Here is a 27310-nt window from a genome sequence, read left to right as displayed (position 1 = left end):
ATGGAGCAAACAATATGGGATCTAAGAGAGATTTAGAGAAATGAGAGAGATGAAAGAAGAGGGCAAATGGTGTTGTAGCGGTGGTGATGATGAACATAGATGTAAGAAGAGGGCAAATTCTGATATGTCACTTACTTTTTGTTAAATATGATAAATATATGATATTATACACGTGTTTAAATGCTTCTTCGTTTGAAAATTTTAAATGTTTTTGTTTTTCTATTTTTGTTTTATTTTTTATTATTTATTTATGACATTAAAGGTTAACACATTTAACCCAAAAGTTGAACTATTTATTATTAATTTTTATATTTCATTTTTGGTTAGTTCTAAATTATGCAATTTATTTTCATTATCAATAAAATTAACCCTTGTTTATTACACTTATTTTTTTAATTTGATTGATAATGTGTCTAATTTTTTCTATATTTTTTGTAAACTTCTATAATATTTATTTCTATTTTAAAAAATTTTATTACTTAACTATGACTTCATAGGTTGAACAATTTGATTCGGATAGTTGAATTGCTTAGCCACCATTTGGATAAATTATGATTTTGTTTTTGAGTCGGTTTTAAAATATATGGGTTTATATTGTCAAAAATATTGATATAAATCTAATTAGTATCGTTTATTAGTGAAAAATAACTCTAAAATATAGGATTTAATAGGAGAAAATGGGATTTAATACTTTAAGTATAAGACTTAATGAGAGGGGATAAAATGAGGTGGAAAGTAATAATTGAAATTATATTTTCAACCCTTACAATTAGAAATGGATTAAATACACAAATATGGCCATTATAGTAGCCACCAAAGTTGCCTCTAAAACTATAATAAAATGACTTTTATAGCCTTTCCCAAACAAAGAAATATAGGGTAGTTTTAGTCCACAAAAAGTTTTTATATATAGTATAGATAATCAAGCCGATTGAAAATCGAATTGGATTCCAATCACCCCTACCCAAGGTTCAAAATATTAATACGTATCATATCGGGAGCTTCCCAAGCATATTGAGGTTTTAACTGATTTAGGGGTGGACGAACCTTAAACCGGCCCTTCTGAACCAGATTTGAAAAAAAAAACTAAAAAAAACTACCAATACTACCCGATATGCCTCTACCGGCATACAAGCATATTGATATTTTACACCTTGCCCCTATCCAATACGATTAGACCTGTATATATGTATATATTTATAAACATACTTACTTATAAAAAGACTTGTATATATTAATATATATGATGAAAATAATTAAAAAAACTTATATTTTTTAGTTTTTCTTTATATAAACTTTGATGTTTTTTTTTTCTTTAGGGCAAATTTCTTAAACTACCCTTATGGTTTAGCTAATTGACTACTTCTACCCTTATTGTTTATATATTGTCTTAAAGTATCTCCACTATTTCTGACAATTCTCTAAAACCTCCCTTACTATTAATTTTCCATCACACTTCGTTTACATGTGACATCACGTGGCTGGTATATTTTTGAAAATTCCTAAAATACCCTTTGCAACCTGATAGTGATGGATCAGAGACATCATGTGTCCTAGGACAATAAACCATAATGTTCTTTTCTCCTTCCTTCTTATCGAGACCATAGGCAATAGCCGTGGCCATGGGCTTGTTGATTATCCAAGCCACATTGAGTCCGGCAATCATGCTAACATCTTTAGTAACCTACCTCTTTGCATCATTGAAATAAGCTCCAAAAAGAGGAAAACAAGGGACAATACTTGTTAAAACATAGAATCAATGGGAATTGAGAATCACAACAAGGGACTCTCTTGATTGTACTCGTTAATGGTGGATTCGAGTCGAGTCAAGCCGAGCCATAGTACAAGGCTCGAGCTCGGCTCGCCAAGGTGGTACGAGGCTCGAGTTCGGTTTGAGCTAGGACCTTGATCTCAAGCTTAGCTCGAATAAAAACTCGTAAGCTCGAGCTTGATTTGAGAAAAAAAGATTTTATAAATATATATATAATATTTTTATTAATATTATTTTCTATAATTTTCAATTTTATTATATATATATATATATATATATATATATATATATATATATATATATTCGAGCTTGACTTAAGAGCCTCACGAGTCAAGCTCTATTAGGTTCGAACTCGACTCGAAGCTCGATTGAAACTGAGCCAAGCTGAGCTTTTCACGAGCCAAGCTCGAGTAGCTCGTGAAGAGCTTGGCTCGTGGCTACCCCTAGTACTTGTTGAAGGCAGTACTCACATTCCCATGGTCCATCAGCTTTTGAAGGAAATGTTCAACATGAAGGAAATGTTCATGGTCCATCAGCCCAACAAGGGTGTTAATCTTGATGAAATTGTTGCTTATGGCATTGCCGTTCGAGGCAGAATTCTCAGTGGTGAAGGCGGAGGCGAAACCAAATGTAATGAAATTGCTCTACAACAGGTGTAGTTATTGTAATTTTGGGACGAAATTTCCTTTTTTTTTTTTTAAGAAATTTTGTTTTATGTTCGTTGCAAACATTCTTTTGCTTGGCGTTGCATCACTTAGTTTGGGATTGAAACGGTTGGTGGGGTGATGACCAAATTGATGCCAAGGAACACTGTCATCCCCATCAAGAAGCCTCAAGTTTTCACGACCTGCCAAGACCAACAACGACTTTGTTGATCAAAGTAAGGAAAAGAAGGAATTTTTCTTTTATGTGAGTGACACATGTTTTTAGTTGTTTTTGGTAGAATTGATTGAATCTCTGTTTGGGAAAAAATATTCATGTCTATGAAGGTGAGAGGAGCTTAACCAAGGATTGTCATGAGGTTGGAAGATTTGATCTCTCGGGCATTCCACCTGCTCCAAGGTGAGTAAAAAGCGTTGCTCGGAATAATATATGAATGAGAATATAGAAACTAGACACTAATTATAAGTGGCTTGTGATTAAATTTGAATTACAAGGTTGATTGAGGTGGACAAGAATGGTATTCTTCATATGAGGGCGGAGGACAAGGTGCCAAGAAATCAAAATCAATTACCATAACAAACTGGAAACTATGCAACATTGGGCTTAGTTTGGAAGGAATATAAATACAAATATGTAGAGTGCAAATACATATAAAATAATAGAAAATATACAACTATATTTGCACTCTACAAGGAGAAGGACGATTATAAAGAGAAGATGAAGGAGGTAAAAGTAGTGTGTAATCTGATCATAAAGCAAGTATAAAAGAGTGGTTGGACGGACTTCCCGCTCTGGTGTTATCGAGGAACTCCTTGACAAGGACGTAGACTTCCCGTCTCCTTTTGAAAAATAGTAGAAGGCAATTTAGACATTTTATTTTGTTCCATTAGCACCGGTTAGTCAATTTGCCAGTAGAAATTTGCCCTTTTCTTTTACAGATTCAGATTCACCATTTTTGAGATCCGATGGATTGAATCTCGGATATATGATATCGGATCGAATACGGAATCGGAAATATCCTGTTTTGAATCCGATCCGATCCGTTTACATCTCTATTCCCAAATGCTTCGCCAGGGTTTAGCGACTTCGGTTTGGAATTTGGAGTCTCTCTTTCTCTGCTGGTCCTCACGTCTCCGTCTTCTCACTGTGCTCTTCTCGTGCAAAGGGTAAAGGGGCCCATGGATTCTTCGTCCATTGATACTGCTAACTTGCAAAGGCTTGTAGAAGTAACCTCCTATTCTCTGCGGACCTCTCAGTTCAGTCATTGTTTTTATTGCTATCAGTTTTTAGTTTTAATTTCTTGATTTTGATCCTAAGCTTGGTTTGTAGTCCTTGGATTTTCCGTGCTCGAATTCATTTCTGCTGCTTGGTTTGATAAACATTTGTTGGAGAAAACCATAATGGTTCAAGATTTTGATTCTTAGAAGCAGTTTTTGGTCTGTTGGTTTTGTTTGTCGTATGAGACTTTGCTGCTGTTGGATTTCAATCCTCTAATACTTAATAAATATATTTTTCAAATTCTCCAGAGCAGGAAAAGAGAAGAAAAATGTAATTTTGGTATCAGATTTTGGCACCAGTTCCTAAAAGGACCACTATGATTTTATGTTTTAAACTTGTTCTTCTCTAGTCTACACATTGAGTGTTTCTGTTCTGTATATGATGAGGTTATATAAATTTGGGTGTTGGTTGCGTTTGAATTGTTTATACATAATTTTCTGGTTTTCTCTGAAGCGTTCTTTTTTTCCTTTCCCTATTCATTCTTGTATTTAGGTGTTGAAGGCCATCGGGTTTTGTATTTTTATTTGTAATGCTTGCACATTATACATAAGTTACTGTGCGGTTGTTTCACTGCCCCCTCTTTCCCTCTTTGTTTGCCTTTCTTTCTATCTGCCTTACTGAATTGTATCTATTGTTCTGTTATTCACTGGTTTAGACTCAATTTCTGCATAGTGTAATAGGGGAAGGCTAGATAGAATGTTTTATTTAGGATGAAACAAAGCTTGCCTTATCTTTTATACTATTCATAAGTGTTATATACACATTTCAAGTGAGAAATGGAAGAGGATGCAAAGCAGGGAGTGGTTGAGGTAGAAGATAATGGGGGATTAACAAGTGGAGAACCCTATTGAGGTTGATAGGAGTTTTAGTTTCTTAATCTTGGTCCTTTTTATGTTTTGTGATTAATGATCATGTACCCTTCCGGTTGTTGAGGTTGGAACTTGGAAATGTTACTTTTTTTTGGGTGCAGTAGTTCCTGTCTCTGTTATGTGCATTTCTTAATGGGTTTATGATTGGAATTTCTCATTTGTATGTATAGGTGGTCTGTGTTCCCCCCTTTCTTGTTTTTTCTTTCCTCTCTTTTTGTATCTTCTGCATTTTCTTTTTATTTTTTCTCGATCTTTAATGAGATTTTGAAGTCAATGTTGTTTCAACAACAAAACAAAGGCAAGGCTTTCCAATTTCCAAACAAGATCAAACTGTACCTGTGTGATTCTTAGGGGATAACATCACGAACCAACCTCATTCTGCCACCAACACTAAAACAAACAAGAAACCAAAGGGATTTTAAGTCTCAATGTATTGATTTCTCCAATAACTGGTCCCCATATCTGACCTATTGCAAGGTGGAAAAGGCCTGAGATAATGTAGATTACTTGGAGGTTCCACTAGTGTTTATCTTTTTCTTTGCAAGGTGCAGCCCACAAAATGAGCCACACTTGTGAGCATAAGTGTACCTGAGGTCTACTTTTTAAAACACTAAATTAACCATCAATCACCATTGGAATTACAAATTACCACTGCTGTTTGACCTCCCATCTGGTGGCTCTTATATGATCTTGCAGCTTAGGTAATGGATCCTAATTGCACGACCAGGAAGGCATCCACGAATCCTTCCCAATCCCTCTATAACTTCTCTTCCCCTTGGTGGAGGCATGAAACGATATTTAGGGTAAATTTTCGAGTTCAAAAAAGTATTAGCAATTAAAAAGATGCCGCATGCTATTTATTGTGATTAGCTATTTTATTTTATATTGCATTTTTTTGAGCAAAAGGTAAGATATTGTTTTGATTTCTCCAAAAAACTATATGGATGTACAAGTATAGACATGTACAGTGAGCCACTATATGTCAATGTAAGCAACTTGTAACTCTTCTGCTATCTATTGCAAAACAAAACAGCGGGATCAAAATAGGATTGATGAGGAACATCTCTAAAAAGATCTGTTGCAGCCATCCAGGAGTGAAATACACCAAGGACTTTTTTTTTTTAATCATTAATACACCAAAGATCTTTTTAAGAAACTCATCCATCGAGCCGAATTTATCCTCAAATGTGCTTTGATTTCTCTCTTCCTAATACACCAAGAGGCTGTGGCTGGGATCATACTCCGAAGGTTCTTCCTTTTTTTGCTTAACCTTGCTACCTTCCAGTCCACAAAAGATTTGTCACCTTCTCTGGCATACACCAAGTCACCAACTCAAATTGATCAGTCTACATAAATGAGCATAAATCTCTCTCACCACTGGGTGGTGCATGAATAGGTGACTTGAAGTTTCTCTAACAGAGTTGTAATGACACACGACTAAGGTTGTAGGTTAATGCCCCTTCTGGTTAGATTTTTCTCTAGTTAGGCATTTATTGAGACCACAGTAAGAAAGCTGCCTTGGAAGGAACCTGAGGTATCCGGACCACTTTATGAGGGAAATTTGAAATCTGGTGACTGAGCAGCTTGTTGTAGCACAGTTTCACAGAGAATACCCCTGATTTTTCTCACACTCACTGTCTTACATCTTTCTGACTTGAATTTGGAGTTGTTCTGTTAGTAGGCTGAGTGCTGCCAAGTTTTTGATTTCCCAATCATCTAGATTTCTTCTTAGGGATGGGTGCCAGGTCAAACACCCCTTCCTCATCTTATTATTCCATCTCTCATATTATTCTTCTTTCTTTTCCTCATCTTTTCTTTTGATAGATGAGAAATTTATTATTAAAAAGATCAAGTGGCGAAAGCATTATAGGCTACCCTTGGAGAGGCATGAGATGTTACCTATCCTGGAAATTGAGAATTACATTAAACAAAAGCAAAAGATAACAGAACTGCCCAATATAATTGTTCCCTTGAGGCCCCTTGCTTAGCTAAACAATCAGCTAAGGCATTTGCTGTTCTGCCCACCCAATGTGAGGTCACATTCATGTTCCTTGAATACCAGTTAACTTTCCTCAAGTGGTCCCTGTAGCACCATATAACCGAACCTGGATTTGTCAACCAGTCCACAACAACTTTGGAGTCTCCTTCAATTACCAGATTCTGCACTCCTAGTTGGTCTACTATCTGAATACCTTGTACAGCTGCTAACAATTCAGCTCTGTTAGAGTCTCCTATTCCCACAGGGCCTGAGAACAAGGCTAAGATGATGCTGTTCTTATCTCTCAGCACTCCTCCTATACCCAAAGGACCTGGGTTGCCTTGACTACTACCATCAGGGATAAGATGTTGCCATCTTTCTTTTCTTCATATTTGTTTCTTTAGAACTTTAAATTTTGTTATTGCCTCAGTCAAGAATGGCTCAGATGTGTTAAATTTTAAATGATTGTGCCATCTGTCAGGTTGGTCTCTGTTTATGTCTTTATTCCTGGGGTTTGTGGTTTGTCATGTTTCTCCTGGAATCTGTAAAGCAATTTTAGAAGCAAAATATAGAATACTTATGGATTTAAAGTGGAATTGCACCTTAATATCAAAGCATAGGCTCAGCTTATCGTTTCTCTCAAATCTTAGGTCAGATGAATATTTATGATTGCAGCATCACAATCTATTTAGCATGCCTAGGCGAAGCCGAATTTTTATTTATGGAAACTACAGCTAGTTAAAACTAATAGAGAGTCATTAAAAGTGCCTTTTCATTCAGAGCTGTAGTGACAGGTGAATAAAAACATAAGACCTGCATGGAGGCAGAGATGCCATTGAATTGGGAGGCTTTCCTACATGCATAGGTTTTGAGACTTGAATAGGACTTATGTGTTCTGGGTTCCAATAAAGGTATTGAGTATCAAGTTTTCTGTAAGTAGTTTATGTTGATACCTCATGGGTCATAGCATGGAGCTTTGGACTTGAGCAATGAAAATGTATTTGTTTCCTTGCTAGCATATCAAAATTAGTATTATTATTGTTGATCAATAATTTAATGTTGTTTTTCTGGCTCAATTAATTAGGAATTTCAGATGCCTGCATCAGGTGACACTTCTAAGCAACAGTTAGGAATCTCATGAAGTTTTTATTGAACGCACCTAACATGGTCACTGTCAATGAGAAAGGATGGAATGGAGTATGTAACTTTGCTATAGTGATTTAATGAACTCTCATCATTGAAGATTCTCTCTTCCTGGTTTGAAGGTGCAGTGGCTTGCTTCCTACCTAACATGGGCAGTCAACTCCAAAGACATACCACCTTGAATGGATTAGACCTCAGCAAAGGATCTGCACTTCCTGATCTTAACCAGATTTAATGCCAGGAGGTGGTTGTTAAATTGTGTAACTGGGTAGATGATGATGAGCAATAAAAAATGCATGTACATCCCCATTGGATCTAGTCGCTGCTGCCAGAAGACCTTCTGGGCTTTAGATCTGCTTTTCCTTTTAAAGCCAGAACATGGGAGGCAAGAACATATATGCATTAGGAACTTGGATTCTAGACCTTTTAATACCTGGTGCTTCTCTGTTGTGTGAGAAAGAGATGCCAAATTGTCTTGGAGAGACACTGAGGGCCTCTCTGCCCACCTACACAAGAACTAGACCTTGTGTATAACACCATTCTCCAATCTGAAAACTATTGGCAATCTCCAAGAAGAAGTAAATTGGTGGGATAGAGTTGGAGTTGAACTCCTCATTCTTTAGAGCAAGGAGGTTAAAATTTCCATATGGTGGCTTAAAGATAATGATGCAATTGTAATCCTTAATATGTACCATGTTATGTGTAAGAGGCGAGTGAAAGAGAGGGAGATAAAGAAACAGAGGATAGAGGGGACATAGGATTAGAATCTGTCTACTTCCATGTGTTTTGTCCAGTAATGTTGAATCAGATCATGAGTAATACCAGACACCCCAATCATCTTTCATCCTTTCACTTGATCCAAAGCTGAAGACAATTGTTTAATGCCAAAAGAAAAACCAAACAAGGGAAAGAACCATTTTGACAATGCCAGCAAAAGAGGATCACAGTCACTAATGCCATAGATACCACTTCTATTAAGACCAATCTGCAGCCTAGAGACTGCTTCAAATCATTGTAAAATAGTCGTAAAAATTTTTGATCTGATCAATTGACAGGTCCAAGAAAATGAGAGTGCTATCTGTATACTGAAGGTGGGTAATCATTGACTTCATCTTTAACTTTGAATCCAGATATCAGTCTGTAGAGAGACTGGGCCGAATGGAACCTAGCCATTGTTTTAATATTAGTTCTTCCTAGTTGCTTTATTTGTTAATGGGCCTTTCCTTTATAGGCCTATTAATCCTTTTTTTGTGTTCTTTAAGTATGTTGATGAGCTGGCTGCCCACTTAAGGGCGAACTTGTAATTTGTTCAGTCTTAGTAAGATTAATAAAAGAGAAGAGAGGTAGAAGAGGAGACCATCAAACTCTTCTTCTTTTCTCCCTTCTCCATCTTCTTCTTCTTCTTCTTCTTCTTCTTTCCTGCTGTTTTTCTCTTCCTTTTCTTTCTTTGCTATAATCTGAAACTATTTTACAGAATTTTATTGGAATGAATCACATCTCAGTCCAAGTTCTTCAGCTTGAATGATCATTCTTTATAGCCCATCAACCACAAGAAGAAAAGAAAGAAGAAAGTGAAGCTCCCTTCTGAAGGCCTCTATAGCTCCTAAAAAATCATTGGAGGCACTGTTTAGAAGAAGAGAAAAAGAGACCATTTAGATGCAAACCTGAATTCATTTCCTCTAATCAACTCCAAACCCCCCTTTTTTTTTCAAATAAACAACCAAAAGAAAATCCACATCCATCTGGTCAGAAGCTCTAGTACAAATCAATACCCTGCCTTTCAAAACACATGATGAGATTTTCTCTTCATCCGTTGCTCTTGGTATTATTTTGATGTGTAATTTAGTCTGATATGTTGTCAAGGGAAATTTGTGTCATCTGCTTGTGATGTATATACTAATATTAATTTTATTTCCTAATTTCTTTGTTTTTTCTGACAACCTATTTGACAGTTCTACCAACTTTCATTTGTTTGTGGGGTTTTGATCTCAACTAATGCAAATCAAATTTATTAATGTTTGTAGGAAGAGAAGCAGAGGGCTATGGTGAACCAGATGGTGGCTAAACTCACTGATCTTTGCTGGGATAAATGTGTCACTGGAAGCATAGGAAGTACCATGAGTAGCAGTGAGAGTACATGCCTCACCAACTGTGCTCAGCGTTTTGTGGACATCAGTATGTTAACAATCCAGCGCTTCAAAAATATGCATTGATCCAGTGAAAGATTGAAGTGATGGCATTGCCAAGCATTATTGAATATTGATAACTTGTAGGCATCTTAGATTGCTTGAAGGGTATTGCTTTTATTTTTTTGAAGTACATTTCATTCATTATCAGTTCAGGTCCTTTGTTGGAAACACCATTTAGGATATGAATCTTTTCCATGTGAAAACCTTATTTTGGTCCTTCATATTTGGTCTTTATGGTCTTTTGTATTTTTATTAATTTTATTTTTCTCTTTCCATGTATACAGATTGGTAATTGGGATGACATAATGAATGAACTGTTTGTCATCAAGATATGAGTTTTGATAATGATTCCCCCCCCCCCTCTCCCAATCTTTTGAAGTGACTCTTGTATCCCACAACTTAACTGAATGTTAACTTAGGCTATGGTTTTAAATGTTAAATGTTATCGAAGCATGCCATAACCAAGCATTGTTTTGGTTGTACCGATTAAAAAGGCTTTATTTTGGTTGAAACTTTAGGAAGATCTTAGTTTTCTTTTCCATTCCCATTCTCTTTAAAGAAATATTACTTTATGAGGAAAGTGTACTTTAGAAGTATGAATTTCTCAAGACGGTGGGGTTGGATGATATTTGATCTTAAGTAAGCTAATGCTGTCTAATCAGGTGGTTTGTAAAGATGCTTAGGTTGCTAAGTCATTGGGATTGTTATTTTTCTGTGGCAAGAAGTTTTCTGAAGAGACATTTAGGAGGAAGAAGAGCATTAGATGTTAGGCATAGGAGGGTATTGAATATGGGTGGATCGAGGGAGTGAGATAAGTAAGGAGGTGCAATCCTCCTTTCTTGGGACATGGATTCTCATCTGGGCAGAATTCATGTTAACAAGATATACTTGGTTGGAATTCAAGTTACGTCACTGCATTATAAATGCTATTATTTGGAGTATTTGGGGTGAAAGAAATGCAAGGCTGTTGAACAAAGAACAATGCCTACTGATTGAACAAATAAAGGTTAAATTTGTACATTGGGTTGGCCCTGACCAAAGTGATGAGTCAAAAGGGGTTACAATGAATGATCTAATGAGAGGTTGGTCACTGTGGCTGCTGTGTCAAAAAAAGGGGCAACAAGAACTGGCTCCATTGGATGTTGGTACCTTAAAGCTAAATTTTGATGATTGCAGTCTTGGAGACCTAGGTTCTTCAGGTATTTGGGGAGGGCGGGGGTGATAAGTAGACCTGTTCACGGGCCGAGCTTTGCCTCTTTATAAACATAAACTGACCAAGCCTGAGCCCAAAGCCCAATGCGAACAGATATTTTGTAGTATATTAATTATATATTAGTAATAATATATTATACATTATGTAATATTCTATATATTATATTATATAATACTTTCCACTTCTAAATTTATTATTATATAATATATATTATATATTATTAATTTATATTATATTTTTATTATACATATAATATTATTTGGACAGGCTCAGGCTTGAGTCGGGCTTATTTTGGGAAAGCCTGAGCCTGGCCTAAAAAATAGTTGGGCCCAATGTTGGCCCGAGCCCGCAGGCATAAAACTTTGTCCAAGGCCAATTTAGAATGGGCTTGGCCAGTTCAGCCCGTCAGGCTATCTGGTCCATGAACAGGTCTAGAGATAAGGATGAGGAGGTCAATTTAAAGCTGAGCTTTTCAGGGCCCATGGGGACTAGAAATTCCTTTTAGAGCCAAACTAATGGTAGCTGTTCAAGGTTTAAAGCTATTAGATGTTAACAACAGGAGAATAGTTGTTGAGGGTGATTTTCAAGTTGTTATTTCCTGGTTATGTACAGAAATACTGTGACATGGAGATTTAGGTTTACAATAAGGAAGGCTCAGCATTTGGGGAGAAGTCTGAACTGCTCATTGAGATGGATACTACAAAGTGCTAATGAGCTTGCTGATGGCCTAGCAATCAGGGGTGTTAAGAGATGGTTTGGTCTGGGGTTTAAAAAAGTTTCATCATTTTTTTTTTGAAAAGGAAGTGTCATAAATTTGATGGGTTGTTAGGTTATCTTTTAGTTGGTTGTATTGTTCCTTTCTGGTCTTCACTTGATCAGCATGGGTTCTTTGTGTATGAATGATATTCTTTCTATTAATTGTAAAAAAAAAAAAAGGATGGGGAACCATGTTTTGGTTTTTGATTTTTATTAGCATGCATATTCTATCTTTATTTTATAACCATTGCTTTGTGTAATGGTAAAACCTTGGGCTGGAAAGTATAAGAACATGGATTTGAGCCGTTATCACTTTGTGTAAAAAATGCCAAATGTTAGTACTGTATCCAGTCTACCCCTCCCAAGACCCCAAATAGTTAGGACCAACATTTGGCAATTATTAACTGCAATAAAAGAAAGAATAAACATAGAAGAGGAGAAGAGGAGAAGAGAAGAGAAGAGAGAAGAGAAGAGAATGAGGACCAAAAAACTTATGTTAGCAGTACCTCTGTTATTATTTAGAGTAGGGCAACATAACAATATAAAAAGAGGATAAAATGACTATAATGCCCCTGTGGCATATATAGAGATGAATACTCAAACTCCCCCTCAAGTTGGGACGTAGATATCTATCATGTCCAATTTGTCATAAAGGTCATTATGCCACAAGTGATGAAGCCCCTTCGTAAATACGTTTGCTAACTGTTTTTTGGAACTAACATACAGTGTACACATCTCCCCACTTTCAAGATTCTCTTTAATAAAATGTTTATCCACTTCTATTTGTTTGGTTCTATCGTGTAGCACTAGATTAGATGCAATGCTAATGTCGGCTTTGTTATCACAATAGAGTGACATAAGACCACTAACACCAAAGCCCAGTTCTTCCAACATATTCTTTAACCACAGTAACTTTGCAACACCATGAAACTGACATGACCCAGAAATTTGACATGCAGTTCACAGACTTACAACAGTGTTCACACACTCGAACATCAACAAAAGAGACTAGTATTCATTCAGCAGAAAACAAAACATTAACAGTTGGTTGGTTCTTCGAGAGACCGCTGGCTCTCCCAACACTCACAATATTCTTTACTCAAAGAAAAACATACCACCCCCTATCCCCCAAAGCCCCTTCTTATACTCTTCTGATAGCATAACTGACTCCCTCTATAAATGCCCAGCTGGCCTAGTTATAAATGCCCCAAAACTCTTTTTTTTTTTTCATAATGACATAGCTATAAATGCCCCAAGACTCTCCTTATTCCCTCCAGCTATAATTGCCCTCATGTGATTAATTGTTCAATTATTTCCCCCCCTTAGCTGATTGTTGACCTTTCCTCTTCGTGGCATACGTAAGGGGCCTATCATTACCCGCTGCCCAAAGTTTAACCTTGTCCTCAAGGTTAAAATGAGGAAACTGGTCTCGAAGTAAGTCAAAAGGCTCCCAAGAATCTTCAAAATCAGGTAGGTCTTGCCAATGAATAAGCACTTCCAACCAGTAACTCCAGGCATAGTGGATGGACGCACACTGCGCACGGCAGCAGGATAATGGAGCTTTGCAACTCTTCCAGTCTCTGAATAAAATTCCTTCTTTCTTTGAAAGCTAGACCTCTTCAATCTCTTGACTGCTACCCTTGTTCCATCAGATAAAAGCCCACTATATGTGCCACCAGTCTTGGCATTTCCAACAAGATGGTTACCTTCACTGAAATTCCTTGTAATTGGCCTCAGTTCCTCATTGCTGAAAACTTTCCATGATGGGGTAATTGATGCAGATGTTGATGGATTAGATGCTCTGCGAGACCTTCTGCGCCTCTTGCTCCTCCTGTATGCAAGCAACCAAATTACAACAGCCAAAGTTGTGCAAAGGATCATCCCACTAACAATTGCAAGGATGATAATATACTCCTTGTGGCGGCGCAGGTGGTAGCATTTGTTCTCTATATCAAGCATACAGATGAACTCATGAGAGTTGTTGCATCTCTCACCCACAAGGGTTGGCTGGCCATTAGTCACCGATGTATAGGTATTGATTGGAGTGAAATGGTGCCCCAGGGGAGATGGACTCATTCCTATGTGTTGCATTGTCAGACCACTTCCAACTAAAACCACTTGTAGAATTGAAGCCTCTTCCTCCAACCCAGCAACCTCTTGCTGTATTAGTGCAGAGTTTTCCAACAAAACTTAGTTCCTTGGCTGATGTCAGTGCTGTCAAGTGCCCATTATGATCCCTACATCGAGACTCTGATTCATCCCAATAACTAGAGTTTTCTATCAGCCCAAAACACTTGCTCTTATTCAGACTGATTACCGGCATGTCTCGTAGGGGAGCAGAGAGCACCTCGAATTGGCGACAATATTCCTTAATAGTAGAAGACTGATGTAACGAGAAGAGCTGCTCCTGTAAATTACCCTCCTGAGTCGATCGAAAACGTTCAAGGAGGAGCTCTTTGAATTCTGTCCAACCACGAAAAGGTCGCCAACCATCTTCCCAGTAATACCACGCCAATGCATCGCCCTCTATAAACAGACAACTGTAGATCGCAGACGCTTTGCCGGAAACAAGCCATTAATCTCAAAATAGCGCTCCGCGTGAAAAAGCCAGCCGTCTGGATTTCCCCATCAAAGATAGGTAACTCCAACTTCCGAGGAAGTGAATTAGAAGTATGTTCCGGGACTGATATTGAAGAAGACATCAGGAAAGCTGCACTCTTCCCTTTGTCAGTTGCACGACTCGATGCGACTAAAGGAGGAGCAATGTCAGTTGTAGACAAAGGAGTTGAATAGGCCTGTTGCTGAAGCAACAGATCAAAACATCTCACCAAATCTTGAACACTTCCTTCCAGAGATTGTACCAAGCTTTCTAGAGATGAGATCTTCGAAAGTCCAACTGCTACCTTATTTGGATCGAGTCGCTGAAACTCATTTTGTAAGCCATCCATCTCCAAATGAAATCCAGAATGCAGAGAAGACAGGCGTTCTTCGAAACCCTCCACCTGCGATGCCACTTCCTTAGCTATCACCATGGCCGAGGAAATACGTGCTCTGATACCACTGTTGTGACCTAGAAATTTGACACGCAGTTCACATACTTATAGCAGCGTTCACACACTCGAACATCAACAAAAAAGACTAGCATTCATTCAGCAGAAAACAAAACATTAACATATGGTCGGTTCTTAGAGAGACCGCCGACTCTCCCAACACTCACAATATTCTTTACTCAAAGAAAAACATACCACCCCCTATCCCCCAAAGCCCCTTCTTATACTCTTCTGATAGCATAACTGACTCCCTCTATAAATGCCCAGCTGGCCTAGTTATAAATGCCCAAAAACTCTTCTGGTAGCAACTTCAATTCCAAGGAAAATTGTCTAAGGGGTCCAGATCCTTTACTTCAAACTTAGTAGCCAAGAACTCCTTTAGTTTCTAAATTTTTGAAGTCTAGTCACCTATTATTACTATGTCATCAACATATATTATCAACACTGCAATCTTTCCTTGCACTCTCTTCACAACAAGTGTGTGGTCTGACTAGCGCTACTTAAATCCTATTTGGTGAATAGCCAAATGAAACCTGCTAAACCAAGCCCTTGGTGACTGCTTCAAACCATATGGAGATTTCCTTAACTTACACATTTTCCCTTCACTCCCTCATGCACAAAAGCCAAGGGGGTGAACCATATATACTTCTTCCTCTAAGTCACCATAGTCACCATTCACAAAGGCATTCTTAATGTCCAACTAATGAAGTTCCTAGCCCAGGTTAGTTTCCAAAGAAAGCAGAACTCTAATAGAATTCATTTTGGCCATGGGTGCAAAGCTCTTTGCATAGTTCTACTCCATATACCTCTGTAAACCCTTTTGCTACTAATCGAGCCTTGTGTCTCTCCATTGTACCATCTGCCCTATGTTTCATCATGAACAATCATTTACATCCTATTAGTTCTTTCCTTCTGGAAGATCCACCAATTCCCACGTACCAGTCTTATGTAATGCATCGGTCTCTTCATTGCATCTGTCCATTGATGAACATATAGAGCCTATGTGACACTTTTAGGAATGGACATACTGTCAATAGAAGAAAGGAAGGCACGGAAAGCAGGTGAGATATTGTGATAGGAAATATAATATGATATAGGATGACTAGTGGTACACAACCTCACACCCTTTTGGCAATAGGAATATCCAGATCACTAGTAGTAGAAATGTCAATATTAATGGGGTTAGAGGTATCAATGGGGATAAGAATACTTGGTTGAGGAGGATCTACCCCCAAGAGTTTGATGATATCGGTTGCACGGCTCTAGATTGTTCCATGGCTTTTGAACTCTACTAACCCTTGCAACAACAAAGAAAAACATAGAAGGGAGGAGGATCAGGAAGAGGATAAAGCAAAACCTTAATTGGTTTCTCCTCAACCCTACTTTCGTATTGAGGAGAAACAAGAAAGAAGGGTTCCAATTCAAAGAGGGACACATCCATAAAGATATAACACTTGTGGAAAAAAAATGAAAGCATTTGAAGCCCTTTTGTGGAGAAGGATAACCAAATAAGACACAAAGAATGGCTTTGAGGTCAAGCTTACCATGAGTGGAAGACAAATCATGAACAAAACATTGACAACTAAAGACACACATAGAAATGGAAAACAACGAAGCCTTAAGAAACAAGAGTTGGTATGGGGTCTTGTACTCTAATACCATGGAAGGCATGCGATTGATAACATATGCACTAGATAAAACAACATCCATCCAAAAATGCTTGAGAACATGCATGTGTAACATGCCCCGAGCAACTTCATGAAGATGACAATTCTTCCTTTCAACAACACCATCTTGTTGGGGTGTTTTTGCACATGAACTTTGATGGAGAGAGCCACAAGAAGCAAGGAAATTTGTCAAATCACCATAAAAATACTCTTGCATTATCAGACTGAAGTATTTTTATTACGGTCTGAAATTGGGTGAAAATCATACGTTGGAAGTCTTGCACAATTTTTTGTCTTTCTTCTTGTGAAAGCATCGGATAAACCCATGTGTAGCAGGAGTAGTCATCAATAAATGTGATAAAATATTTGTAACCAGTCGTGGAGGGTATAGTAACAAGGCGCCACACATTAGAATACATGATATGGAAAGGGAAATCTGATATTTTATTTCTTAATGAAAAAGAGCTTCTACAATGCTTACTCAACTGACATGTTTGACACTATAATTCAGTTATTGACATAGACATAAATAATTCTAGAAGTAAAATTTTCAAAGACTCAAATGACATGTGAACCAAGACAATTGTGCCATAAATATACACGACTCTCAAGGGATTGATTCAAAGACTTTGTAGCCTCAAGACTAGCTTTATTCTCCATCACATAGAGACCATCTACCAAGTTTTCTCTACCAATTTTCCTCTAGAAGGTCAGATCTTGAAACACACAAGAATGAGGAAGAAAGGCCACTGAACAGTTTAAAGAACAAGTAATGCTGCTAATGGACAACAAGTTAGTAGGTGAATTAGGAATATGAAGTACATCTGATACTGAGAGAGCAAAGCCAAAAGGCAAAGAGATAGCTCATCAACCAGCTATGGAAGAGAAAGAGCCATTTTCTGGCCTAGCCTTTTCTTTGCTAGAGAGGAGTATAGAACTGAAACAAAGAGGGCTTACAAGTCATATGGTTGGAGGACTCCGAAATCAATAATTTACGGGATTTCAAAGACTGAGAGGAAACATGAAAAGTAGAGGCGGTGTTACCTAATGTAGACACAAAGTGGAGGGGGTAGAGGTAGAATCCATTTGTTGAAGATCCCTACCATATAGCTCCAAATGGTCATAGAAGGCATTTTTGAAGTTCTCCTCGGTGTTTTAAAAGCGCAAGGCGCAAGGGTCAATTTGTGCCTGAGGCGCAAGGTGAGGCGCATGCCTTTTTGAAGCAAGACGCAAAAATACAAAAAAAAAAGCTAAAAAAATGTCAAAATTTTCAAAAAATGCCAAAAATTCAAAAAAAAAATTAAACATAATATTACTAAAAAATATAAACTTAAAATTTAAAATAATGTTTTAAAAAACCTATTATCTAAAATTAAAATACATAAACATAAGATGTAAAGCATATTCAAATGAGAAATTAAAAATAAAATCAAACATATAAAACATTTTCAAGCATGCAAAACCTCTAATCTCTTTTTTCACTCAATTGCAGTACTTCACATAGCTAATGTAATGTAAAACATATATGATGTTTCAATGAATATAATGAATCTGTTATTGATCAAAAAAAAAAAAGTAATGTAAAACATATTACATTCCTGATTCTATGAACCGCCTTTGTGCCACACCCCGGGCCAGCCGTTATGTTCAAAAAAAAGCAAAAAAAACACCGAATTTTCAAAAGGCGCATGCCTGGGCTGAGGTGCATCAGGTGCACGCTTAGGTGCACGAGGCATGTGCCTTTTGAAAGGGCTGCGCCTAGAACCTAGGCGAGGTGCATACCCTGAAATGCGCCTTGCCTGTGTGCTTAGGTGCGCCTTTTAAATCACTGGTTCTCCTTGGGGTACGAACCAGGACACTCTTGAGATGTGTTCATGGAAGAACCAATTGCTTGCTCCTAAGAAGCCATAGGCTCATACATTGAATTTAGCCCAAGTAAAAATGCAAACACACACTACTGAGGGCCTAGGGCCTTGTAGGCTTTAGCATCCTTGCCACTCTCTTATTCAATAATCTGATAGTGATCAAGTTTCTTCCAAATGGAAGAGAGGGCAGAATAGTAATCTGATAGGCTACATTCTCTCCCTGCTTGGAGGACTTTGCTTGCAATTGATAGATCCTAGAATAGTGCCTCTGTTCGAAGTATGTGAATTTTGCCTGCTTCCAAATATCATAGGCTGTATCTGCCGACATAAAATTCTGCTGAATCAATGCCAACATGGTGGTGAGAAGCCAAGACATGATTAAGCAATTCTCTTTATTCCACCTATCATGTTTAGTAGTGCCATGGTTCTTTTACTGTTCCATTGATGTAACCAATCTTTCCTCTAGCTGTGATGTACTATGCTAAATAACTTCTGCCATCAACGGGAGTAATTGTTATTGGGAAATTTATATGGTCTATGCTATTATTCAGTCCTCCCTCTCTAGATGTAACATCGGAGGTAGCACCATCATCAGAAACCATTATAATGGCACCCTAAACACCCTAACTGCTTCAGTTCACACTAGATCAGTGTTTAAAAAGTGCAAGGTGAGGCACACCCCTTTTTTGAAGCAAGGCGCAAAAATACGAAAAAATGCTAAAAAATGAAAAATGTCAAAAAATTCAGAAAAAATATTAAACATAATACTAGTAAAATATATAAAGTTAAATTTTAAAATTAATGTTTTAAAACCTATTATCTAAAATTAAAATACACAAACATAACATGTAAAGCATATTCAAATGAAAATTTAAAAATAAAATCAAACATATAAAACATTTTTCAAGCATGTAAAACCCACAATCTCTTTTTTTTCTGCAATTGCATTACTACAAGTAGCTAACGTGATGTAAAACGTATTACGTTCCTGATTCTATGAGCTGCCTTTGTGCCACGCCCCTCGAATAAAAAAAGTGCTGCGCCTAAGACTTGGGCGAGGCACCTATCACAAAATGCGCCTCGCCTGTGCGCCTAGGCCCTAGGCATGCCTTTTAAATCACTGCACTAGATTTCTCACAAAAAATACTGCTGTTCCTCTAAACATCACCTTTACAGGAGATTGAAGTAGTAGGTTCTCAAGGGGATAATCACACACCTTCCAAACACTGATCTGGACACTTCCAGGTCTGGATGCAGACAGTACTGCACCAACTCAACCCCACGATTGCTTCACAACACCAGTTCACAGCTGTTACTGCACCCCAAGGTCATACCAGACCTACTGAGGACACCTTCCTCGTCTCATTAGGATCATATGATCCACAAGAAGCTCCTAAACTCCTTCACAGCATCCAACAATTAAGTTTCTGGGTTTTCTTGGCACACAACCAAGAGAAAAAACAGAATGGAAAGCCCTAAGGTTGTCTCAGACCAAGTCTATAATCTGTGGTTGTGTTTCGGTCTAAGAGGGAGGAGAAGAAAAAAAAGATCTCAATCTGTTCTCAGAAGCTCATAGCCTGCTCTGATACCTTATTAACTGCAATAAAAGAAAGAAAAGACGGAGAAGAAGAGAAGAGAATGAGGACTAAAAAACTTAGGCTAGCAACGCCTCTGTTATCATTTACAATAGGGCGACATAACAATATCAAAATAGAGGGTAAAATGATACTGATGTCCTGCAGCATATACAGAGATAAGTACTCAACAGTAATATCAAAATAGAGGGTAAAATGATACTGATGTCCTGCAGCATATACAGAGATAAGTACTCAACAGTAATATTTTTTCCTTCTCCCGTTAATTATGCACCAGGCCACCAGCCATGCTTTTGCCTGTAAACAAGGAACTCAGATTGTTGACAATAAATTGATTTATAGCCCTTTTGGTTACTAATTATTTTGCTTGACTTCTTGTTACTTCTGCACAAGTTAGTTGTCAGTTGAATTTTAGTTTGGCACTAGTAGCAAAGAAATCGGTTGGCCATAGAAGTTTCTTAATAGTATGTTATGTAAAACAGTATAGCTCCAGCCCTGTATGGATGGAAGAGTAGGACAACTTTGAGATATCAACGGAATTAGGAAAAAAAAATTGAAAATCAACCCCAATATCCCTTAGTGTTAGTAATTTTCTGACATGTATGCTCTTGTCTAGAAATGAGGACTTAATTAGCCACCTTTTGATCCATTGCCCCTTTACTCCTAGGGCATGTACTAGGTTGAATCCCATGGTATGCCTGAATGGTTCCTTGGCATTTTAAATACTTTTCAATGACGGTAGACTAATTGTGACATCCTTCTTGGTGCTGTAAGTTGGTTCAATTACAAAGAGAAATTCAATAATGTTCTGGCAACAGAGTATCACTAGTGAAAGAACTCAACAGAGTATCAATAATGTTATGGCTGTATCATGCTTAGACAATGACCAGTTTAGATACTTCTGTTTGGGAAATTCTCTCTTTTCTTATGGTTATATCAATATGGAATTATACTTATCGAAGAAAAAGAATTGGTAACAAGTTTCAGTCCACAACAAATTTTAAACATGCATGTTACAAAAATTACATTGTCTACCGCTTTGATAGGATTGATAGGTTTATCATGTTCTTTCAACCTTGGTGTGCATTCTAGTACTAGCTGTGGGCTGTAACAATTGCAATGTTACGTTTTTAGTATCGATTTTGACTCTATGCTTGATTCAGGGTACCAAGAAGGGAGAGAGTTGGACCACCAAAGGTTGTGGTTCTTATTGCCTTGTGGTTGTTACTTGAATGTTTGATTCCTCGGTGATCTAGTTTGGCCGGTGGCATCTTAGGGATGTCCTTTGTTGATTGTAGTTCTTCTAATGTGGCAAGAGCCTCTCGCATGTGGGGCCTGTACTTTGGGTCTGTGTGGAGGCATTGAAGGGCTAGTGCAGCAACTGCCTGGGCTCCTTTTTTTGAATACTGACCCCCCAACCTTGTGTCCATAATTCTCAATACTCTTCTGTTATTGATTAGGAATGGCTTTGCCCAATCAACCAGGTCATTTTCAACTCCAGCTCGCTCTTCATCCAGCGCCCTTTTTCCTGATAGTAGCTCTAATAAAACAACTCCAAAGCTGTATACATCACTCTTTATGGTCAAGTGTCCTGCTTCATATGTCAAGAGGAAAAAGAATGAATGATGTTAAAAAAAGTAAATAAAAGATTTTTTTATAAGTAAAAAAAAAAGTATATTTTTCCATCTCAAGGAAGGTGGATATACAAGAAAAATTATTAGTCTTAAATTTAGTGTTTTGAATCAAGGATTTAAATATCGACATGATACGCCCAATAAGGGGCATGTCATATCGGTATCAGCCTATGGTAGTATGGGATATGCTACAAACAGAAGCGTATCCCTTGAATTGTATGTGTCATAGCGATACGGATGCGTATCGGCCTGTATCTATTGGTTGATAATACACACTGATACCAGCCGCTACGCATCGATACACAGTGTTTCTCTATAAAAAACTGCAGGCATGATGATTCGGACTCGGATCACCAAAGCGTGTCCACAGCCTTGCACCTTAAATGCGATCCTTAGCCACTAAACCACGTTTATTCTTGTGATAATAAACAAAATAAAATAAAATAAAGTTTATTAACTTTTGTCTATACATGCGATTTAAACAAAGAGCACATGTTTATATTTAACAACTCTAACTAAAATTTCAGAAGAATAATATTCAAAAATAGTATTTTATAAGCTAATACAATAAATAATCTATCAAATCCATGTTTATATAAGTAGATGATTTTTAATATCAAGAAAAATATACAAATAAAATATTAAGAATACAATAATTATTTTAATACTTAAAACATATCAATTTGCAAAATGATATGCATATTAAAATTTGTATATATTGTTACAAATTATTAATTAATATTTTAATTTATGTTAATAAGTAATAACAACATATTTATTATTTATAAAAAAGAAAAATATTGTTTATAAAATATTTAAGAATATAACATTAAATTGAATTTATCAAATCCATTAGTCTATATTTATTTCAAAAAATTATTTTTCATATTAGAAAATTTATATAAGTAAAATATTAATAAAGGAATAACTATTTTAGTAATTAAAAATTATGAATTTTTATATGATATGTATATTATAAATTTTAACAAACTTGATATACTTTAGTTAAGATTAGATTTTTATAAATTATTAATTAATATATTAATTTGTATTTGAGAATTTAATATTTAGTTAACTTTTTATTAATGTTAAAAAAATAAAAAAGTAAAATAAAATTAATTGATATAATAATTAAAATATAATAGGCGCATATGCTTAGTGCTGCGGACTCTTGATTGATGCATTATAAATAAAATTATATGATATCTATGCATCTTGATATATTAATTATAATATATTTCTTTATATATATATATATATATATAACTATTTGTGATGATTTTGATCTTAAATTTAATGATATTATTGTATTTATGGATTTTGAATGTATTTGCCTAGCATATCCATGCATTTTCATATTTTTCGTCCATATCTATATGTTTCCAAAGCGTATCCATATCTGAATTTGTATTCGTATCCAAGTTGTCCAATACGATACCCGATACCGATACTTTAATCCTTGTTCTGAATACAGGTAGAAGTATCAATTTGAAGTCACTGGTGGGTTATTGGATTGATACTTCTATGGGTCTATAAGGAAATAATGATACAATAATTGTGAAATGCCGAGGAGATTATTCCCTCTTAGGAATTGGTGTGTCTTAAAGCTCCACCTGGAATCAGGACAACCCTAATGAATCCCTATGTTTCACCTGATTTTAATTTGTGCATGGGCTGACATAGCCAATGAGGGGCAACGTACATTGCATTGCTTTGTTTGAATTTATCCACACAATTGACTTTTTCTCAGTGGTTGGTGGAATTTAGGAAGGACATAATTTAGTTATGCAATAATGCAGAAGGGCAGGACATCTGAAGAACAGTTCTTATATTGTTCTGCTTCTTTAAGCAGCATTTTAGACCTCCAACATTAATACAAATTTGGAGAAGAAACAGAAGCATATATGAGCCGTTTCAGAAAGGAAATGGAATGCCAAGGAGATTATTATTTTCTTATTTATATTTTCGAACTTTTTTTGTTCTATTAGCTGTCTGTACATTGTGCTTGTTAAATGCAACCTCTGGCTTCTCTTTCATGCTCATCCTTTCTTATTTACCATATATTACTTAATTTATATATTATTTATTGTTTCCAAGTGAAAATGAAAGTAGATTAGAAGTGACCTGTTGCAACATATTCTGGGGCAGCATAGCCAGGAGTTCCCATCACTCTGGTAGAAACATGAGTGTTATCTCCAGTAGGACCATCTCTTGCTAGGCCAAAATCTGAAAGCTTTGCATTGAAATCCTGCAAATTTGATACATAAGCTTTAGTTGTTTGAATTTTGAAATGATTGAATGCATTTAGAACTAAAGGCTAACATTGGTCTATGAATAGGGCCTTAAGCTTTTAAGTGTACCGCATCAAGGAGAACGTTAGAAGCCTTAAGGTCACGGTAGATAACATGGTTATCTAAATTATGCAAGAAGCAAAGTCCCCGAGCAACACCAACTGCAATATTCATACGTGTGGACCATGATATAGGTTGAACTCCTCCTGCAGACAGAAGACATGGTGTTACCCATAAGAAAAATATCCCCATGATCTGTGTAGCCTTCTAACATGAAATATAAAAACTTCAAGCATCAGTGGTAATATGTGAGAAAAGTATGTGGTGGATTTATCAACTCAGTTTCAGACAAAAGCAGGGGAGGAACTTCTAGAGAGCATGGATCAAGGTGCTAAAAATCCAGTAAACCAGGGTGCCTGGAATCCTGTTATGAAAAATAGTGCAAGGAATTCCAAATATGTTCTATTTGAAGATTTAAAATTATTGTTGTATGAAATTTCATTGTCATTTGTCACATGAAAAATTAAGAGAGTGATATGAATATTTTGTTGAAGGGATTGGTGGAATCATGACGGAAGTAGTCAGTGGTAGGTTTGAGATGAGGGGATGGGATTAGTTGACTTCTGTATTATACCTTGCCTGGTAAGGTATTATCAGAATTTCCCAGAGGATTCAAGAATCCTTTCTTTTAAAGGAAAATTGGTAATTAGTGATTTCTTGCTCTATGCAGTTGAGAATTGAACAGCTCAGTCTTGTGCAGTGACCCATTGGTGGCTCCAAGCTAAATGTGTTTTACATGGTTATTAAACAAGACTGACAGGTTTGAATAGATCTCCTAGAAGAATTGATGGCATAGTTGTGGATGATTGGTCATCTATAGTATACATGGGAAACAAGACAGTATTATACTGTTCCAAAGGGAGTATCTCAAACAGCTTCTTGTTGAGTGCTGACAGCAAGTTCTGCTAATTGTGGTAGGGCTTTAATGTTTTCTTATTAAATTGACAGGTATGCTAATTGTGGATGGTTGCACCCTTAAGTCCACTGACCTCTGGACCGTACAGAAAGGGTCAGCATATGAGGTATCATAAGTCAAGGATTCTTGGTCAATATAATCATGAATTCACGATTGTCTCAATCTAATGGATCTTGGCTGGATCCAGATTTTCCTGTCAAGGCATGGAAGCATACCTGCTTGGAATAATGTTACAAATCATTTATGCTTTCCCTAATTGCTAGTTTTTTGTTAGTTTGTTAATTTGAGACATCGCATTATGCTTCATAAGAGTACCTACATTATAGAATAGTTATCTTGATGGTAATAAATAAATAAATAAATAACAACAACGACAACAAAAATCCAAGCAAAACAATTTATCAAAGCTAGAATAAGTTAGAACAGTGTCAGTTTACTTACTTTTAAATAAATGATTTTCCAAGCTGCCTCTTTGCATGTACTCATAAACTAGAAGTCTGTTTTCTGACTCTGTGCAGTAACCAACGAGTTTCACCATATTCTCATGGCGAAGTTGGCCCAGGTAGTTAACTTCTGCCTGTCAAGCCATAAAGATCAAGTTGGCATTAATTTTGCACCCTTGATTTCGACTATACAGAAAAGCAAAGCTAGAAATAGGTTTCCAGAATTCATACAAGCCATTCTTTGTGGCCTTGGAAGCTTTCCATTTTGAGTTTCTTGATGGCAACGACAATTCCAGTTCCTGGTTTTGTGGGAGCCAGAGTGTTTTCATCGATCCATCCTTTGAAGACACACCCAAATCCTCCTTCACCAAGAAGACTGTCTATGCGGAAGTTCTTGGTGGCAGTCTTAAGGTCATTGAAGGTGAATGACTTGAGAGTGACAGAGGCTGACGTATCATTTTGGGATGCCACTGGATATTTTCTGTTCAAACTGGCAGATGGTGTTTCCTTGAGCGGAGAAATTGAGTATAGGGTTTCCTTGCTAGGAGCTTTTGAAGTTTCTGAATGGAAAAAATAAAAAAAAAAAACAAAAGAACACAGAAGAAAAAAGAAAGTAGACAACATGAGTAGATTGTAAACAGTTCTACGGTACCTCGAAATTTGATTTTTTAAATTATGTAGTAAACAGCTAGCAAAACTTGCAATTTGTAGAATGCAAAACAAAGATTTAAATTTTATCCATGTCAAGGCAATTGCTTTGAACTATGCTGAGTTTCAAAATCGTTCCCAGTTGCTTCTAGCTGATCATGCAGATCTGAAATTAGTTGAAGAATTTGCTCAATCCCGAAAGTTGATGAAATTGGAGCTTTGCTGATTTTGCATTTGGATCTTGCTGGTTTCAGCTAGGTTCAGTTGACTCGTTAGTTTGCATGAGGTGGATGTTGGTTGATTCAACCTAACCTAGTTTTTCAGCTTAGAGCTTTGACAGTTTGGCAGGGATTCATGTTCATAAAGACCAGAAGGAAAGCTTTCCCTCGACAGCGTTGCGGATAATAGGAAAAAGAATTAACAAAACTCATGATTCCATATTATTAGTTGAAAACGGAGGATAAATTTGAAAAATTTACTGTAACCATTTTGTAATATCTTTTCGTATTAACTCAAGAGCTTGCACCCAATTATCTGTCTTTTTTAATTGTTTATCTTTCTGTTTCCAAAACCTGTATTTTCCCCATGTCTTTTGCTTGGGGTGGGGGAATTTACTTAATTTGAGACCAATAAGAGTTAAGAGTTGAGCTTCAAGCTTTATGATCATTTATTGCAATTGACCTAGAAAATCCATGATCCATAGACGGTAAAGTTCTGATCAGAGATATAAATTTTGACTATTACAGAGACAGACAGGGCTTGGCTGGAAAATTTCGAACTCTTCTATTACCTGTTTATCCGTACCATAAACAGCCAAGCAGAAAGACACCAGTTGAGAAAGAGAAATCAAAGAAGCTCCTACATGATTTCTAAAACCCTTATTTTATACTTTTTTTCATCTGGAAAATGAAGAAACTCTTAGTACAATCAGTACAATTAAGTGTGTACTGAAGGTGAAGTATGGTGACGTGCTTACAACTAACCCAACTTAATAGATTCAATTCCACCAAAAAAAAAAAAAGGAATAAAGCAGACATGCCTGAAGAAAGTGTTGAAGAAGCATGAGCACATCTTGCAGGCCGCCTCCAGCAATTCCCCATTCGGCACTCGTAGACTCTCACCCACTGCCAAGTAGATGAATGGTAGAAAGAATGATGCCTGAAACCCATTTAAGGAACAAGAGAGGAAACATCTCCGGGGCTCAAAAGAGCCAGTCAAGATCTAAATTTCCGTGGAGGATGGGGAAAAAAATCAAAACCAGGTCCCACTTATATGGATGTT

The 27310-nt window shown here is 36.8% G+C and overlaps 2 protein-coding genes across 3 annotated transcripts; one reads left to right on the top strand and one right to left on the bottom strand.

Annotated features, from left to right (window-relative positions):
* The first annotated feature begins 3521 nt into the window (after nucleotides 1–3521).
* LOC148845605 (mitochondrial import inner membrane translocase subunit TIM8-like) lies at nucleotides 3522–25220 on the top strand. Of its 2 annotated transcripts, none has more exons than XM_088954289.1 (4): nucleotides 3522–3660; nucleotides 5278–5384; nucleotides 9727–9877; nucleotides 24971–25220. In XM_088954289.1, the coding sequence occupies exons 2-4, from the start codon at nucleotides 5286–5288 to the stop codon at nucleotides 25051–25053; spliced, it is 333 nt and encodes a 110-aa protein (XP_088810415.1). In that variant the 5' UTR covers nucleotides 3522–3660; nucleotides 5278–5285; the 3' UTR covers nucleotides 25054–25220. The 2 variants fall into 2 exon arrangements, with proteins under 2 accessions (XP_088810415.1, XP_088810416.1); XM_088954290.1 differs by having other exon boundaries at nucleotides 3634–5174.
* LOC148845604 (putative serine/threonine-protein kinase PBL18) lies at nucleotides 20958–27264 on the bottom strand. The gene is made up of 6 exons (XM_088954287.1): nucleotides 27069–27264; nucleotides 25613–25941; nucleotides 25380–25515; nucleotides 24032–24168; nucleotides 23796–23919; nucleotides 20958–21628 (listed from the first exon to the last, which is right to left on the bottom strand). The coding sequence occupies exons 1-6, from the start codon at nucleotides 27196–27198 to the stop codon at nucleotides 21186–21188; spliced, it is 1299 nt and encodes a 432-aa protein (XP_088810413.1). The 5' UTR covers nucleotides 27199–27264; the 3' UTR covers nucleotides 20958–21185.
* Nucleotides 27265–27310: the final 46 nt, after the last annotated feature.

This window comes from Nelumbo lutea, chromosome 7 (genome assembly GCF_056320005.1).
Source record: "Nelumbo lutea isolate HS-2025 chromosome 7, American lotus-T2T, whole genome shotgun sequence".
In the NCBI taxonomy this organism is placed as follows: Eukaryota; Viridiplantae; Streptophyta; class Magnoliopsida; order Proteales; family Nelumbonaceae; genus Nelumbo; species Nelumbo lutea.
Note: the sequence above shows the minus strand (reverse complement) of the source record. Positions and strands in the feature narration are given on the sequence as shown.

Bases quoted from the DNA above. Each gene is read 5' to 3' on its own strand.
- LOC148845604 (XM_088954287.1), bottom strand. From the start codon at position 27,198: ATGGGTTTCAGGCATCATTCTTTCTACCATTCATCTACTTGGCAGTGG. The intron at 23,920-24,031 runs GTACACTTAAAA...TCAAATTTGCAG, and splicing joins CTAACGTTCTCCTTGATGCG to GATTTCAATGCAAAGCTTTC. The intron at 21,629-23,795 runs GTCACTTCTAAT...CATATGAAGCAG, and splicing joins CCCAGAATATGTTGCAACAG to GACACTTGACCATAAAGAGT.
- LOC148845605 (XM_088954289.1), top strand. From the start codon at position 5,286: ATGGATCCTAATTGCACGACCAGGAAGGCATCCACGAATCCTTCCCAA. The intron at 5,385-9,726 runs GTAAATTTTCGA...TAATGTTTGTAG, and splicing joins GGCATGAAACGATATTTAGG to GAAGAGAAGCAGAGGGCTAT. The intron at 9,878-24,970 runs GTATGTTAACAA...TTAAATTGACAG, and splicing joins TCAGCGTTTTGTGGACATCA to GTATGCTAATTGTGGATGGT.